General features: G+C 38.1%; 1 protein-coding gene across 1 annotated transcript in view; it reads left to right on the forward strand.

Moving 5' to 3' along the window:
- The window catches only part of Atg3 (autophagy related 3), a 28,058-nt gene extending 22,357 nt beyond the window's left edge, over positions 1 to 5,701 (forward strand). The window contains exons 8-12 of the mRNA XM_052740799.1: positions 510 to 544; positions 665 to 820; positions 1,487 to 1,614; positions 3,958 to 4,026; positions 5,431 to 5,701. Of these exons, the coding sequence (XP_052596759.1) occupies positions 510 to 544; positions 665 to 820; positions 1,487 to 1,614; positions 3,958 to 4,026; positions 5,431 to 5,512 (470 nt within the window). The 3' untranslated portion in view covers positions 5,513 to 5,701. The remainder of the gene's footprint in view (positions 1 to 509; positions 545 to 664; positions 821 to 1,486; positions 1,615 to 3,957; positions 4,027 to 5,430) is intronic.
- Positions 5,702 to 16,779: the final 11,078 nt, after the last annotated feature.

Consider the following 16,779-nt stretch of genomic DNA (forward strand, 5'->3'; position numbering starts at 1 on the left):
ATGGAAAGATAATTCCAGAAAAATGACAGTTGTAAGTTTGAAATTGCATGCTTTCTGAGTAAAATGATGGCACTTTATGCTGTCCAGTGTCTTTCATCCATGATATATAAATCATCCCTTTGTCCAGCGTATTCATGCTGTAGGCTATATGGCTGTCACTTGTAAGCATCTCAGTTATCATGGCCATTGTCATGGTGTCACAGTGCCGGTGTTCAAGTCAGGCTTATTTACTTCATAATGGCCTCAAAGGGCACAGTATGCCGTTTGGGTATGCTGAGAGAGTCTGTAAAGCACTTTAAATGAGATGGTGAAAGCCCATGATTTGGTAAGAATAAAAAATCTTATACTGAGGTTTTAAGTTCTATAGTGAGAGCAAATCTGTCTATTAAATTTCAAGAAGAAAAACTTGTGCTACTTTGCTGATAATATATCACATTGAAAAGATTAAGTCTTGAAACATTAAGTTGAACTCAGTTAACGTTTTTCTTCCTTTTTCTTTCCCATATAAGAATATGAAGAGAGTGGATTGTTGGAAACAGATGAGGTTTGTAAATTTTTAAGATGATTTTATAAGTGAACTTGGAGTCAGTGTTTTTAATATTAATAATGGTCTTTCAAATTAATTTTTAATGGCTCTGAATTTTTTCCCATTGTTGTGTAACAGGCTACCCTAGACACGAGAAAAATAGTGGAAGCTTGTAAAACTAAAGCTGATGCTGGAGGTGAAGATGCTATTTTGCAAACAAGAACTTATGATCTGTACATCACTTATGACAAATATTACCAGACACCACGGCTATGGTTGTTTGGCTATGACGAGGTAAAAATAGAAAAGAAATGTAAAGTAAATGCTTTAAACTGGTGAATCTAACCCAGTTTCTTTATTAGATCCATGAGTATATGTGGTCTTTCAAATTTTTGAAGTCATTTGTTTTACAGTTTTGTGATATTGAACTTGATTCACATTTAGAATAAACTATTCAGTGTGACTCTGCTAAGTATTGAACACAAATAATATGTTGCATATTGACTCCTGACTCTTTTCTTCTAAGCTTATCCCTTTAAAGTGTAAGAAGTTGAACTCTGTAGAGTTCCATGTATTTTGCTGGGATTACATCTGTGGAACAGTAAATTTCCCTGACCACTTTTATTCTGCTAATATTGAATTAAGCAGAATAATACCAATTCATTTAACTTGTCATTTTATGACTGTCAAAAGGAAGAAAAAAAAGAAAGAAAAAAAAATGGGCCTAAGGGATCAATTCTTAAGATTATAAAATTGATGTCTATAACTTACCTGCTTGTGACATCTTTGTAACATTAAGTGATGGCTTCTGTTACAGAGCCTGAGTATTCTGAATCCTTTCTCAAATGATCTGGTCATTCTAAATAATCTGAAATTGTAAATTACAAGTGATATGAGGTGATAAACAGGTGTAGGCAAAAAGCTTAAATAGTGGTTTCAGAGCATTTTTTCTCCTTTCAGCAACGGCAGCCTTTAACAGTTGAGCACATGTATGAAGACATCAGTCAAGATCATGTGAAGAAAACAGTGACCATTGAAAACCATCCTCATCTCCCACCACCTCCTATGTGTTCAGTTCACCCATGCAGGTCTGGGTGTGTGCATGTGTGTGGGGAAAGAATGAGAACATGTGTTGCTTGCATGTGTAAACTTCATGAGATATTTTGGGGGTGTGTAAACATCAGTACCAGAAAATTTACTTTATAAGCAAAATCTCTTTCATCTTTAGAAATGTTCTTTTTATGTTTAGTGTAATATCCATGAGAAAGGAAGATAAACATTATTGACTTATTTTAAATGTAGTATTCAGAACTTAATTTTAGTTTCTGTGTTTAGTTATAGATCTATTGATCTTCTCCTTTTAGACAGTAGCTTGGGCAGTTCTGCTGTGGACTCAGCACTCATCTTTTTGACATGCTGTACATGTCATGAGTGCATCTTTTCATGGTGTGGGCTGTAAGGTTAACCTACTGCTTTTTCTGGGTGACCTCCTTATCTCCTCTTGTTGGTTAGTGGGAGGAGATGAGTCTCTACACCCCTTTATTCTTCTCTTAGGAAGTCTTTTCTTTAGCCTTCCCACGTCAAGTGAATGTTGTGCTTTAGCATTCTCTCTGTCAGTGTGTTTTCATGAGGCCGAGTAAAGTGAAGCTGAGCCTAGATACATGATTTGTTTTGAATTTCCCTTACAAAAAAACAACATGCTTGTTTCTTTGGATTGGTAATTTATAACAAGTAATATTCATGATTCACTGAAAAATATTCATGAGAATGCTAATAATCCATTTTCAAGAGAAAATTTATTTAGGCGAGCATGGTGGTTTACACTTGTAATTCCAACACTCTTATTTAGGAGGCTGGGGCAGGAGGATTGCAAATTCTAGCCCATCTTGGGCTGCATAGCGTGACCCTGCCTCAGAAACCACCAAAGCCAGAAACTGTTGATGGTGTCCACTACTTTATACAGCCTCTTTATTTGCTGAACGTTTTACCTCATGGAAGGCCTGCTTCACTTTTTCCGCTTATTTATATCAAGAATTTTACTATTTCTGTGAAAAGTAATTCATTAGGATTCATTGATCATGGGAATTCATTATTGTTGTTTTGTGTTTGTTTTTCTTCTGGTTCTCCATTTATATGCCCATGCACAGGACTTAGGCTAATGTGTTAGGTAGATTTACTTTGCCTTCCCTTTCTATGTAGTGAGAACACAGCCTATAATAAGCACCAGGTGGCCTACTTTTAATTTTAAATTATCTAAAGGCTTTCATTTTTAAGAGTCAATCTGCTTGTTCTCACAGTTTGATGTTTTAATAGGTGCTAATTGAAGGGAATATGTCTGTCTGGCATAAGTTTTACTCTGTTGAGAACAGACAAGTACTTGATAATTACATTAAACATTTTAATAAAACAAATAATTAAAGGAGGATGAAATAAAATTTAAAAATCTGAGGCCCTATACAAGAAATGGGGACATTTTTAGGCTTCTCCAAGGGCTGCCTTAGACTGTGTGAGTCCAAAAATGCTTGTTTTCCTAGGAACTTCCTCTGTGTCTGAAGGGTTCTTTGTAAGAACTGAAATAGCATTGAATAAGCTAAGAAATGTATGAAAAGCTGTTTGTTTTGTCTGTTGATGTTTCTTAGTTTATATATAAGATTAATTTGATGTCACTCAATTTGCAGCATAGGAGAGGTTTTTTGTCTGTGCATGTGTGCATTGGACAAAAATCTTGAGATGATACTGTCTTCATGTAAATCCAAATTTTTTTCTTTAAGTAGAATTAGATAATACCCATTAATACAAAGGGAAGGTACAAGCTTGGCTTTGAATCTTAGCTTTTATTGAACCTTCCAGTTACAGTTTTTTCCTAAGCTAAATAAATATTTAAACATATAAGAGACTGGTGAGATGACTTAGTGTGGGTAAAAGCTCTTGCTACACAAGCCTGAAACCCATTAGGGAAGGAAAGAGTAGAGTCCTATGACCTCACATGCACGTACCCACATTCAGACTCACACACACTTACACAGTAGTGATAACAACAAACATTTACAGTCACAAGACTGGAGCTCTCTTAGCTTTTTTCTTTTGTTGATTTGTATACCCTGATATTTATGTTTCCAGAGCAAACAACCATGGCTTCACATTTACCATTGGCAGAGTTTTCCCCTGTGATTTTCGGCCTCCATTATTAGAAAATCGACTGATGCCATTATGTTTATTGTGATGATTATACCTTTTAGAAATGGCTACTTACTCCAATGGAAGAGTCTTTGTGGCTCAGCAATGGAGGAAGAGTGTTTTATAGTACTATTATTTTATATTAAAAATTAATCCATGAGCAATTTCCATAGGATTTTTTGGGGCTTGTTTATAAATAAAACCTATTTTGATAGAATTCACCCATGCTAATAAGATTTATTGTTTGCTTTCAGGCATGCTGAAGTGATGAAGAAAATTATTGAGACAGTTGCAGAAGGTGGGGGAGAGCTTGGCGTTCATATGTATCCTTACCTGTATATATGATTGGTGGCAAGTGGCTCCTATGGAGTTTTGTTTGTTCGTTGTGGAAATTTAGTGTAACCTTCATGACAGAACCTATAATTTGTTTTAGCTCCTCATGTGTGGAAGTCCTAGTGAAAATCTAATTTATCTGGGTTGTGTCATACTATGAAAAGTAGGCCATACTCAATAGCTAGACACTGTATCTGTATGCCAGTTAGCTCTGCCTTGTTAAAGACATAATGTTTAACATGAATGTGTGTTCCCTTCAGGTAGTTAAGGTTAACACACAAATGTGATCCTATCACGTGATGGTAAGGTTAAGGTTGTGTCAACCTGAGGCCTCCCTGAAGTAAAGAATTCACATTAAACAGGCTAATTAAAAGTAAAATACAACATTAAAAATTTTCTCCTATGGAAAAGCATCTTATTCTGGCTTTCCTACTCAGTTCTCTGGGGTGGATAGGAGAAGTAAATTAATATTAATGTCTAAACAACTCATATCCTGAGATGTGTGTGTCCATATAGGGGTCATTAGAGCACTCATAGTCAGTCATCAACATGCCAAGTAGCCTGAATTGATTTGGACAAAGGTTTGTATTGAATTTTATGATCTATACCATTCAGTGAGAGACAAAGGTTGTTCATGCATTAAAGGTATGGTAACCTCTGTATTACCGTGTTCTGTAGAAGAACTTTGGGTTGATTTGATACTGCAACAAATACCAGGAGCTTTCAGTCCAACAAGATTTATTTCTGGAATCTTGCTGTACATTACCTTTCACATTTATCTCTATGTTGAAAACAAGGTGGCAGCTTAGAATACTACAGGTGATCCATGATAGAGTAATTTTGTTTCCTATTGAAAATTAGTAAACTCATAATGCTTCTAAGTCCAACAGAAGAAAAACACTTCAGCATTTTATTAAATGAAAATAATACAATATAGCTCATTCTTGGTTGTTGAGTGTGTGTCCTACATAGTCCCTTACGAAGTATTTGTCTTTGATTTGTTTTTCATTTGCTGCAGTGTTTGTATACTTGTTTCATTTTAAGTTCGTATAAATTCTAGAAAATTTGCAAGCAGTAAAGGTGCAAAGTAAGTGAATGAGTTTTAATATACATGAGTTTTAAACACAGACAACATTGTCCTTATAAATATTGAAGTAATTTGACATGTATGAACTTCTCGTTAAGAAATTTCAAACTCAGATGTTGGAGTAGATGGCTAAGCAGTCAGTTGTAGAACACCTGTGTTAAGTAGATACAAATTTTCATGACTTCAATAGATGCAATATAAGATTTTAATCATACATTTTTCTCATAAATTGATAAAAGAGATAATTACTATGGATTTAGAACAACACTATTTACAAATCTTATTTTCCTTAGCTAAAGACCTTCAGGTATCTTCTAATTTTTTTGAAATTTGTACAAGCTGTCATTCCAACAATAGAATATGACTACACAAGACACTTTACAATGTAGTGAAGAGGACATAGAGTGTATCCTAATTACTGCTTCTGATTTTTAAAGAATTAATACATAGATGTGACCTTTGACCATATTTACCAATAAGTATAATTTCTCTAATAAAGGGACTTATATGTTTATGCATTGAATAAAAACTGTTCCACTACCAGCCTTATTTGTTTAATAAAAATGAGTGTGAAGAAATACTGTTTTCATTTTCTGTCAAAAGGTTATGTAGTAGGATTTCCCATCAGAGGATGATTGCAGAGTCAGGATGGTATTGAACATACAACTGTGTCAGAACTTGTTTTAGAAAGTACTCCATACCAGGCTGTGTGTTCTTCCTTTTCATTCTTACTCCTTTCCCTGGCTTGCTGTCTTCCCAAATCTGCTTTGTGCTTGTAGTTCATGTTTATGAATTGCTAATTGTATGCCAAGAAACATGCTCAGAATGGTTATTTGTTTCCTGATTTATTGACATCACCCAGATCACTTTTTATTAAGGATTTAGGAATATTTTTCTTAACTCAATTGCCAGTAGCATAGTGGGATATGAAGGGAATCGTTAGTTGTATTGTGTCAGTTTATAGATCTGGGCGTAGAAGTTTAAAAAGCAGATTTTTCTGGAATAGCATACTTTAAGCTGTGGAAGAGAACCCAGACTTTTGGCTTCTTTGTTTTGTTTTGTTTTTAACATTCTACCCAAACCTCTGCATTGCCTCTCAGTCTCTGTCTCAGTTTGTGTAAAGTGGAGTGGCTTACCTTAACTTCGGTTTTGTTTTCATTTTTCAAGAATATCCTCTTTAACTTTAAAAGCTTTTATGAAAATTTCATGCATATATACAGTGTGCATGAAATTTTGATCTGACCACTCTCCAATATCACCTTCAACTCCCTGCCCTTCTTCCAGGACCCATCAACCTATCTTCATCCCAAATTTATGTCTTCATTATCTTTTCTTTTTTTTTTGTTTTTTTTTTTTGTTTTTTTTTTTTTTTTTGTTTTTCAAGACAGGGTTTCTCTGTGTAGCTTTGCGCCTTTCCTGGAACTCACTTGGTATCCCAGGCTGGCCTCGAACTCACAGAGATCCGCCTGCCTCTGCCTCCCGAGTGCTGGGATTAAAGGCGTGCGCCACCACCGCCCGGCTATCTTTTCTTATTAATAATCTCAAGTACTGACCATATTTAAATGATGTGGGGCCACCCTCTGGGGCATGGGCAACCTGTCATCGGCCATATACCCAGAGAAAAGTGACCGTCCCTCACCAGCCAGTAACTGAATAACTCTAAGGAGTGGGCCCTTAGGAGCCCCTTCCTATTCTGGCTGGAGTTTTGACTGGCTTAATCTTATGCTGATCATGTGTAGGCAGCCATAGCTGTTGTGATGTGATGTGTGTATGTATCAGTATGTCAAGTCTAGATGACAGTAGCATTCCACACTCTACTTAGCATCTTTCAACTCGTCCTTTTGTTCACTCTTCCATGATTTTCCCTGAGCCTTGGATGGGGGAGGTTGGTATAGATGACTTACTGTTGCCCAATAGAAAAAGAAAATTCTCTGACCGAGATTGAGAGCAGCATAAATCTATGGGCACAGATATAAATACTAAGAAGGAGGCTTGGCCACTTGACCATTTAGTGACACACCACCAGTAAACTATCCTCCCCTTAAGACCTATGATCTCTCTCCTCACTCTTTTCTTTTTTGGTCTGTGTCAGACCTCCCATCCAATCAGAACAGTTATTTATCCCCAATGCTACTGTAGTATCAGTGGGTACACCCTCCTGGCAGGTGAAGACTGTAGGAGGCCCACTGATGCCTATTCTCCTGCAGTAGCCTGTGTGAGCACCTTCCAGCACTGTGAAAGCTAGCTAGCAGGGAGAAGGTTTCCTGGTCAGTCTGGGGTTGATTTCTCAATGTGTGGAAACCCAAGTGGGCAGTGTCGTCAGAAATATGGTTTGATATTTAGTTATGGTGGGCAACCAAGAACAATGGCAGTAACAAGTTATTCTGGGTGTTTCAAGTCCTCTGTCACCAATAATTCCTAAGGGAGGTATCTTGTGCCTGGCATTTAGATTTTCTTCATCAGCGCATATCTTCTGAGAACGGTATTGTCCACCCTTGCAGGGTACCTCTGCCCAAACTCCTCCTGTTTTTTTTTCTATTTTTTAATGAGCTTATTAACTAGTGTGTTTCCATAAGGCTTCTTTATACACCCTTAACTTTGATGAACCCGTTCCCTACCCTCTGGTTTCTCCTATCCCCCACTCCGACCCTCACTTAAACCTTTAACTCAGTATCCCCAACTTCCATTCTTTTATGCTACCAGTGTTCTATCCCTACTTTATGAACTTGGTGTGCAAGATCATAGGTTTCCACATAGCTTTTTCATAGCACATTTTAGCTAAGTCTTCCCCCACCCCCTCCATGTTTAAACCTTTCCACCCTCAGCATTCTCACTCTGCTTGGATTCTATCTGTATTTTAGTATCGTACTCAATTTCCACTCCCTGTGGTCTGTTGATAGTTACTTGGCTTTCACATATACCCCAAGTTAAACATAAAGATGATTCAAAGCTGGAATCCACATAAGAGAGAGAACATGCAGCACCTGCCTTTTTGATCCTGGTTGGCTTCAGTGTGATTTTTTTTTTTTTTCCAGTTTAACACGTTACCTGCAAGTTTGACAATTTTGTTTACTCTGAAACTCTTAAGAGGATAAAGCAGGGAGGACACTTCAACCTGTAGGTAGAGGTACAGGATTTCTTAATAGGACTCCGATAACGTGGGAAGTAAGATCAGCAGTTGACAAGGGATCTCATATACTTAGAAGGCTTCTGTACAACAAAGGAAACTGTCCTGGAGTGAAGACACAGCACATGGAATGGGAGAAAAGTTGTCGACTATATATCCAACAGAATGTTAGTGTCTATAGAATATACAAAGAACTAAGATAGCTAAACAGGAAGAAACAACCCAATTAAAAAGTAGGCTTTGTGGGGCTGGATAGATGGCTCAGGCTAGGATGAGTGGTGCTCTCAGGAAGGACCCAAGTTCAGTTCCCAGCATGCATATTTGGATGCTTACAGTCTTCTGTGATTTTAGCTCCAGAGGATCTGACACCGTCTTCTGATCATTATGGGCACACGTAAATGTGTGCACACATACATACGTGCACATAAAACCTTTTTTTCTCTTAAAGGTAAGTTCTCAAATACAAATGGCTTGTAAACACTTAGTGTTCAACATCCTAGGCTGTCAGGGAAATTAAAATCACTTTACAGTTCTATCTCACCAGTCAGAATGGCCTTGATCAGGAATCCAAATGACAGCGAGTATTGGCTTTGGTGTGGGGAAAATAGCACTCTGATACGTTGTTGGGAGCATCAGACTAGTACAAAAATCAGCTTGGAGGTTTCTCGAAAAACTAAATAGAACTGCCATGTGACCCAGCTATACCACTCTTTGGTAAGGAAATCAATGGATTTTACATCCTATAGCAGAGATCCTTGCACATCCAGATTCACTGTTGCTCTGTTGATGATCGCTAGGAAGTGGAATCAGTCTTGTCCAGCTGAGGAGTGGATGAGAAATGGACATGTACACAATGGATTTTACTCAACTGTAAAGGAAAATGAAATCTTACCTTTAATGTCTTTTTTTTTTTTTTTTTTAGTTTTTTAAATAGTCATCTAAATCTTATTTAAAAGAAAAATCCATACTGAAGATAATGACTTAATGGATGTAATATGGTGCTTGTTATGGTATAGAATCAGGATTTTAAAGGTGGCGAACCTCATCTTCTCATACAGCCTGTAAGCCAGTCTCCTTTTTCTTTTAACCTTTTTTTTGGTTTTTCGAGACAGGGTTTCTCTGTGTAGCTTTGCGCCTTTCCTGGAACTCTCTTGGTAGCCCAGGCTGGCCTCGAACTCACAGAGATCCGCCTGGCTCTGCCTCCCGAGTGCTGGGATTAAAGGCGTGCGCCACCACCCGCCCGGCTCTTTTAACCTTTTTAAAGTTAACATAAAAACTAGGTTTCATTATGGCTGTTTTCATTCATAGACATTGCTCTAGCCTCTGAAAATTAAGTCTTCCTTAATTTTCTGAACTGATTTTACTGGAGTATTATAGTTTAATGCCTCTACATACCTTTATTGTAAACTATGTGTAATATTATAAGTTATTGGCATGTTTTCTCCCAGTTAAGTCTTTCTCATGAGAAAGTAGATACCTTCAATTCCTTCTCCTTTTTTTTGGGGGGGGGGGGGGTTGTATGTAGCTGGTCATGTTTATCTCAGAAACCACTAGGTGGCGTGTGTGTGTGTGTGTGTGTGTGTGTGTGTGTGTGTGTGTGTGTGTGTATCTATCTGTCTATACATACACACACACTTTTTTTTTAAACTTCAGATCTTTTTGGTTTTCATGATCTTGACACCTTCAGAACTTAATGGTAGAAACTGTTCAGTTTTCTTGGTTTCAGTCTGTCTGTTTTCTCATGACTAGTCTGCAGTTAGGAATTTTGGAGAATACCATAATAGTAGTGTGCCTGTCCTTTGCATTGTAACAGGTAGTAATCAGTGTCTGCTAGGTTCTTTTTACTGCACTCTTACTGTTTTGCATTATTAGAAGTGAGTCTGAGATTTTATAACATATCAGAGGTTCTGGGTTCATTGGGGAGAGGTTATGGCATCTTTGCTTCTGGAGAAAGGCGTTTCAAAGCATGTACTCTGTGATAAAAGCACTATCACAGCTAGTTGACTTTCGGAGAGATACTTCGAGTTACCACAGATACTCGTTTCTAGTTACAGATTTGTTCAGTAATTCAGCATTCTTCCATGGCTCTTGCCTGAAATAGGTATTACTGTGGAGTTTTGATGGTATGTTTTTTTTTCCTCTATTGCTTGATTTGCTGTAATAAATCTTATAATTGGGTAGTGTGAGACTTCCAGCTTTTTTATTTTAAACAGTTGTTTTAGCAATTACAGATTCTCTCCTTCACCTGTCAATTTTAGGATAAACCTGTTACACAATGGGCTTTGCTGGGTTTTGATAGAAAGTGCATTGAGTCAATAGACTAAGTAAGGGAGACTTCATATCATAACAAAACAACTCTTCAGAAATCCGTAAGTGTAGCAGTTTGCATTATTTTGATTTTTTTTATCCTGCCTTTATTTTGTTAGATACATGGTATTACGGGGTTTGAATATGATTTTATCTTTTTCTCATTTCTAATTCCAATATTTTATTCCTTATATATTGGGATACAGTTTACTGTGATACACTTCCAATTGTGTATCCTTGTTAGAGTCATATTAAATCACAGTTTTTTTTAGGTGGCCAGAGACATGGCTCTGCAGTAAAGGCTGCTTGTTGCTTTTGCAGAGAACCCAAGTTTGGTTCCTAGTACCACCACTAGGTGGCTCACAACTGCCTGGAACTCCAGCTCTAAAGGATCTTTTGTCCTCTTCTGACCTTCAGAGGCATGTGCACTCACATGCATCCCCTCCCACACAATTATTAAAAATGAAAAGCCTTTTAAAAAATTCTAGTGATTTGTTGTTTATCTTTTCAGATCTTCCTTCATAGAAAATTGTCACATGCAAATAGTTTTACTTTTTCAAACCTGTTTCCTTTTTCTCATATTGAACTGTCTAGAAACTACCAATTAGGAATGATAAGTAGAACATACTTGCCTTTGTGATCTTTGAGAAAGATTAGTTTCTCAATTCTGTATTCTCTTCTCATCTGTAGTTTTGTATAAATGTCCTTGGACTGAATGTTACTGTGAATATTGAGTTTTTTCCCTTATATTTATTGAAACAATCATTTTTTTAATTTAGTAAAGTGCTTTGATTATTAAAAGAACTTTGCACTCTTAAGATGAATTACATAGTTATCTAATTTAATATATTACCTGAGTTCAGCTTCCTAATTGTGTTGATGAATTTTGCATCTGTGCACACTGGGCATATTGATAGTTGAGAAAGGCCTTGAAATTCCAATCCTCCTGCCTCTGCCTCTAGAGTTCTGTGATTACAGGTGTGCACCACCATACCCAGTTTATGCAGTACTAGGAATCAAATTCAGGGCTTCATACATTCTAGGACAGTTTCTTCTTGGGTGAATTCGGTGATTCTTTTTTAATGAATTTGCCATAATGGAGATATCCTGATGGAATTTCTACATAGGATGCATGGCTACCATCCCACCCCCAACCCCAGTTATATACAACAGTAGACACTTCTGGCTGCTCTTTCTAATGTTTTCTATTGAGTGCCAGATAGGCTATGGAAAGAGAATCTGAAAAGAATGTGGACTCACCAAATTACATTCAGATAGTTTCCCCCATTGTCCACCCTGTCTTCACCAGTTTGTCACCTGCTCTGGCTGACATACATGGAGGGAGCATGAGTCAGTTCTCTTTGATCAGGTCAAATTATGTACCAACTAATTGCATTTGTGTTCCCAGGTCTCCTGTATGTCTGCATAAAGTCTTGAATATGAATTTAGTTCTGTACTTTGCTTTAAGGATGAAATGAAGACTTCCCAGCTTTCTGCATTCTGAAGCAGAAGTCTCTATTGTAGATGAATTTCTAAAGAGTCTTATTAAATAAGAAACACAGAGCCAAATACAGAGTTAAGAGCCGAAGAGATCAGAGAACTAGCGAAGAGCCTTATCTTACCACCTTGTCATCATCTCTTCCCCAGAGAGAGCTTTTTCCTGTCTGACTTGTGTTTTCATTGCCTTTCTGTTTTGCCTTCTCATTGGCTCTAAGTCCAGCCACATGACTTCCTCGTCACTGCCTGTCTATACAGACCTCCAGGTCTCTGTGATTGGTACTCGTGTCCTTGACCACACAAAGACTCAGCCTGCCATGTGATGGGATTAAGGGCATGTGCTATGTGACCTTGCTATGTGACCTCTTATCTCCAAGCAAACTTTATTTATTAACATACAAATAAAACCACATTTCAGTACAAATAAAATATCACCATACTCTATTTTATTTTGAAAAGCACCAGTTCAATTCCACAATAGGCTACTCAGTTAAGAAAAATGGTAGGAGATGCTTTGTTCTCTGCACATAAGTAATTTGACCTGACCTGAAAGCATAAGCTAAGGTGATATGCACTTATTAGCATTTGCATGTGACATTTTGATACCTATATTTTTAGCAGTGTAAAAATGTTGCATTTAAAAATCTAATTCAGCCGGGCGGTGGTGGCGCACGCCTTTAATCCCAGCACTTGGGAGGCAGAGGCAGGCGGATCTCTGTGAGTTCGAAGCCAGCCTGGTCTCCAAAGCAAGTTCCAGGAAAGGTGCAAAGCTACACAGAGAAACCCTGTCTCGAAAAAAAAAATAAATAAATAAAATAAAAATCTAATTCAAATAAATTGATGATTTAAGAGATCTGAATGTCCTCCTCAAAACTTGGCTGTCTAAAAGATGCATAAAATTTGGGCTTGTCTATCAAAGGAATGGCAAGAAATCAACTTAAAACCAAAGTTTCATGAGAAAGTATATACCAAGAACATTAGTCTTCAATAGGAATTGTGTTAGAAGCATGAGCCCAAGAAAGTTTTTCATAAAGTTTGTTAGTTGTTAAACTACAGAATAGAAAACTTACACTTTTCCTGTTTCCCAAAGATTAAAGACAACATGCTAAGTTTCTGATTAGAGAATGGCATTAAGCCTAAACTCTTGTGAGTGTAAAATTACTGCTTTCCTGAAGAAAATATAAGACAATATCTTGTGATCAGTGATGCAGAGGGTTTTTTAAAGTTTTAATTAAAATATAGTTATATCACGTTCCTGCCGCCAATTCCTTCCTCCAACCTCTCCCATGATTCCCTTTAACTCCTCAGAGAGTCTCTTAAACACCAGCCCTATTTACCCCACTATCCATTTAGCATGGACCACGGCAAAGGGGGAAAGGTGAGTGTGATTATACCCAAAATTATTCTTTTAAAAATACTGGATAAGTTTTGTAGGCAAATGGTAGTTTGAGAGAGGGTATTTGTAAAGTCCAAAAGAAATGTCTGGCTTACCTTTATATAGGGAATTCTTGCAAATCAGCAATGAAATCAGTGGGAAATTAATGTGTTTCTGTATAAAAAATTACCCAGTAGCTCAGTAGCTTAAAACAATGACCAGCACTTATTTCTTACTTATTGAATCCTGTGGTGGTTTGAATGAAAATGGCCTCCATAAGTTCATATATTTGAATGCTTGGTCATTAGGGAGTGCCACTACTTGAGAGAGATTAGGAGGTGCAGTCTTGTTGGACGAAGTGTGTCACTGGGGGCCAGCTTTTGGGTTTCAAATGCTCAAGCCAGTCCCAGTGGCTTTCTGTTACTACTACCTGTGGTCCAGATGTCGAAACTCTCAGCTCCTTCTTCAGTACCATGTCTGCTTGTGTGCTGTTATGTTTCTCCACCATGCTGATAATGGACTAAACCTATGAACTGTAAATAAACCCCAATTAAATGATTTTCCTAGATAAGAGTTGCCATGGTCATTGACTAAGACAAATCTGGAGCTTGGGAATGGTGTCACATGTTTTCTGGGTCAGGTCAGATGCTACACTCTTCATGTTAGCCATGCTTGCAAGAACCTGAATGCTCAAGCTGCAGGTGTCACTTGTAAAAGCACTTATTCATATAACAGGTAGGTTTGCTTTTGTGTTACTGTGATGAAATAACAATGTAATGGAAGCATGGCGTGGAGGAGACTTGACCTCCTCATAGCCAGCCAGGAAGCATAGAGGCAATGCCAGTGCTTGACTGACTCTTGTTCTCGTTCCATCTCGGCCTCTAGGGATTAATGTATGACACCAATCATACTCAGAGTGTGGCTTTCCAGTTTATTAACCTCTGCAAATACCCTCACAGAAATACCTAGAGGTGTGCCTCTCCGGTCTCCTTGCTGATTCTAGATCCACTGAAGGTGACTAGATTATTACAACCAGCAAGTTGGTGGTGGTTAGGGACTGTTTCTTACTTTGGGGACCTCTCTAAATAGCTGTCCCCAGACAGAGAAACTTATCTAAGAGTGAGAGAAAAGCCACAATCTTTCCCATGACTTCTTCTTAGAATTCACATACTGCATGTTCCCCATTCTATTTGTTATATAGGTCAGCCTACTCAGTGTATGAGGAAAATATGCTTGCATGTGAATGTCATGGTCATCTCAAGTTTAAAGATGAAATAGGAATAGGCAATTAACAACTCAAAGTCTCACCATTCACAGCTGGTGGTGTTATGGTGTTAACTGGTTGGTACAGCATTTTGGGAGAAGAATTTCACAATGTCTGGTCAAGTATGTCTCACTGTAGAGCATACATCCTAAAGAAACGGATGAAGAGCATCATAAGGGACTTCTGGGAGGAACACTGGTTCTGTCTGTGGTGGCATGAGTTGGAAGAAGTCTAGTCATTAATCATGGGTAGATTACAAGGAACCATATAGCAATTGAAGACAGGAAATTGTGACTAGTTCTTCAGCATCGATCTGAATGAAGTTGGTTATTGCCCTTTTGGTTTTCCCTGTTTTCCCTTTTGTTTGCTTATTGATTTGGCATTTGGGGCATAGTATGTGTACCTTAAAATTTTGATTTTACAACTTCTGTAGCTGGATGAACAATAAGGTCCCTGTGTCCCCACTAATTCTTCCCATCACTACTAAACACCCAGTTGCTGAGCCAATGCTGGACATCCTCTTAATACTCCCTCTTTCTCTACCTCACTTATATTCTATTCCTCTGCAACAAGTCCCGCCTCCTCAGAAATATCCCGCTGCTTGGAATGCTGTATGATGATGTCACTGCAGTAGATTCATGGTTCACACATTGAGCACCGTAAATCCAGCAGAGGGCAGTAGAACAGCACAAAATTGGAGCATGTAGGCTTTCGTATTGAAGCTCAATCCTGTGCCTCTATTGTCCTTCACATTTAGCACAGAAGGCATGAATGTCCTCTTGTAAAAGGAGAATTGACTAAACCAATTATTTTTCCCTGGTGATATTTTTAAAGTCCTGTCTCCAAAAGCACTTGATATTGAAGGACTACGTCAGGGTGTCAGGAGTTGGGGCCTTCAGTTCTCTCCCTACAACCATCTACCGAGACGAATATGTTATTGCTTGGTGTGTTGGAATTTTTCATAGTATTTTGAGGGTGGGGAGAGTTTTATACTTCAAGAAATAGATGCCCCTGTTCTCACCAATATGTTCTCTTGGGCTGTATTTTCTTGTTTGATGGGGGTTGAACCTAGTCTTGTCCATGCTAGGCAAATGCTTTACTGCTGAATTGTGATCCTCCTCAGCCTTTCAAGAAACTGGGATTATAGGCAGGTACCACCATCTTTTATGTTTTCATTGTAGTTTCTTGGTCCCTCATTTTTCTCTGTAACAAGGCATCTAAAACTGGATGCTGTATAAAGAAAGTAAGCTTGCATAGCTTACCATTCTTGAAGTTGAAGAGGGTGGCCCCTACCGTTGCCAGGCTCCAGTGTGGGCCTGGTGGTGGATGATATCAATGGCAAGAGCACATGCAGAAGAGATTACATGGTAAGAAATAAAACACTGGATCCAAGCTTTAGAAACAACCTAGTTCGATAGGAACCAAATGACATTGGCCAGACTGGACTCAAACTCATGAAACAATGTTAATCCATTCCTGAAGGTACAGTCCTATGACCCAATTACCCTTCACTTCCTAAGGGTTTCCCCCATTTACTGCATGCTGGGGATCAAGCTTTAGCATATGGACCTTTGGAGAGCACACACAAACCATTTTCAAGATGTGGCAATAGAGAACTGTGAGATAGTAATAATGTGGTTTGGGTTTGATTTAGTTGATGGTTGGTGATGGTAAGTATCTTCATTTGCTTATTGGTTGTGTGGCTTCTTTGGAGAAATGTCTTTTAACTGTGACCCCCCATTTTCACTGTTCAGATTTTTTTCAAAGCAATCAAATATGTAATATAATATTTTAATTGTTTGAAAATTTCATACAAGCATACAATGTATTTTGATCATTAGCCTCCTACCATTACCTCAACTTATCTTTGATCTACCCCCCTCTCAACCTCATGTTCTATTTTTTTATAACCCACTGAATCCAATTTGTGCTGTCCATATACTCATGACTATCGGGCTATCCAGTGGAGCATGATCAGCCTCCCAGAGGCCATACACGTTAAGAAAATTGACTCTTCCCTCACCCAGAAGTGATCAGCTATCAATAGCTCCTTACCCAGGTGTGATGGCTCATGACCGCCTCCCTA

This window comes from Peromyscus californicus, unplaced genomic scaffold (assembly GCF_007827085.1).
Source record: "Peromyscus californicus insignis strain IS unplaced genomic scaffold, ASM782708v3 Scaffold_16__1_contigs__length_79575227, whole genome shotgun sequence".
Lineage (NCBI taxonomy): Eukaryota > Metazoa > Chordata > Mammalia > Rodentia > Cricetidae > Peromyscus > Peromyscus californicus.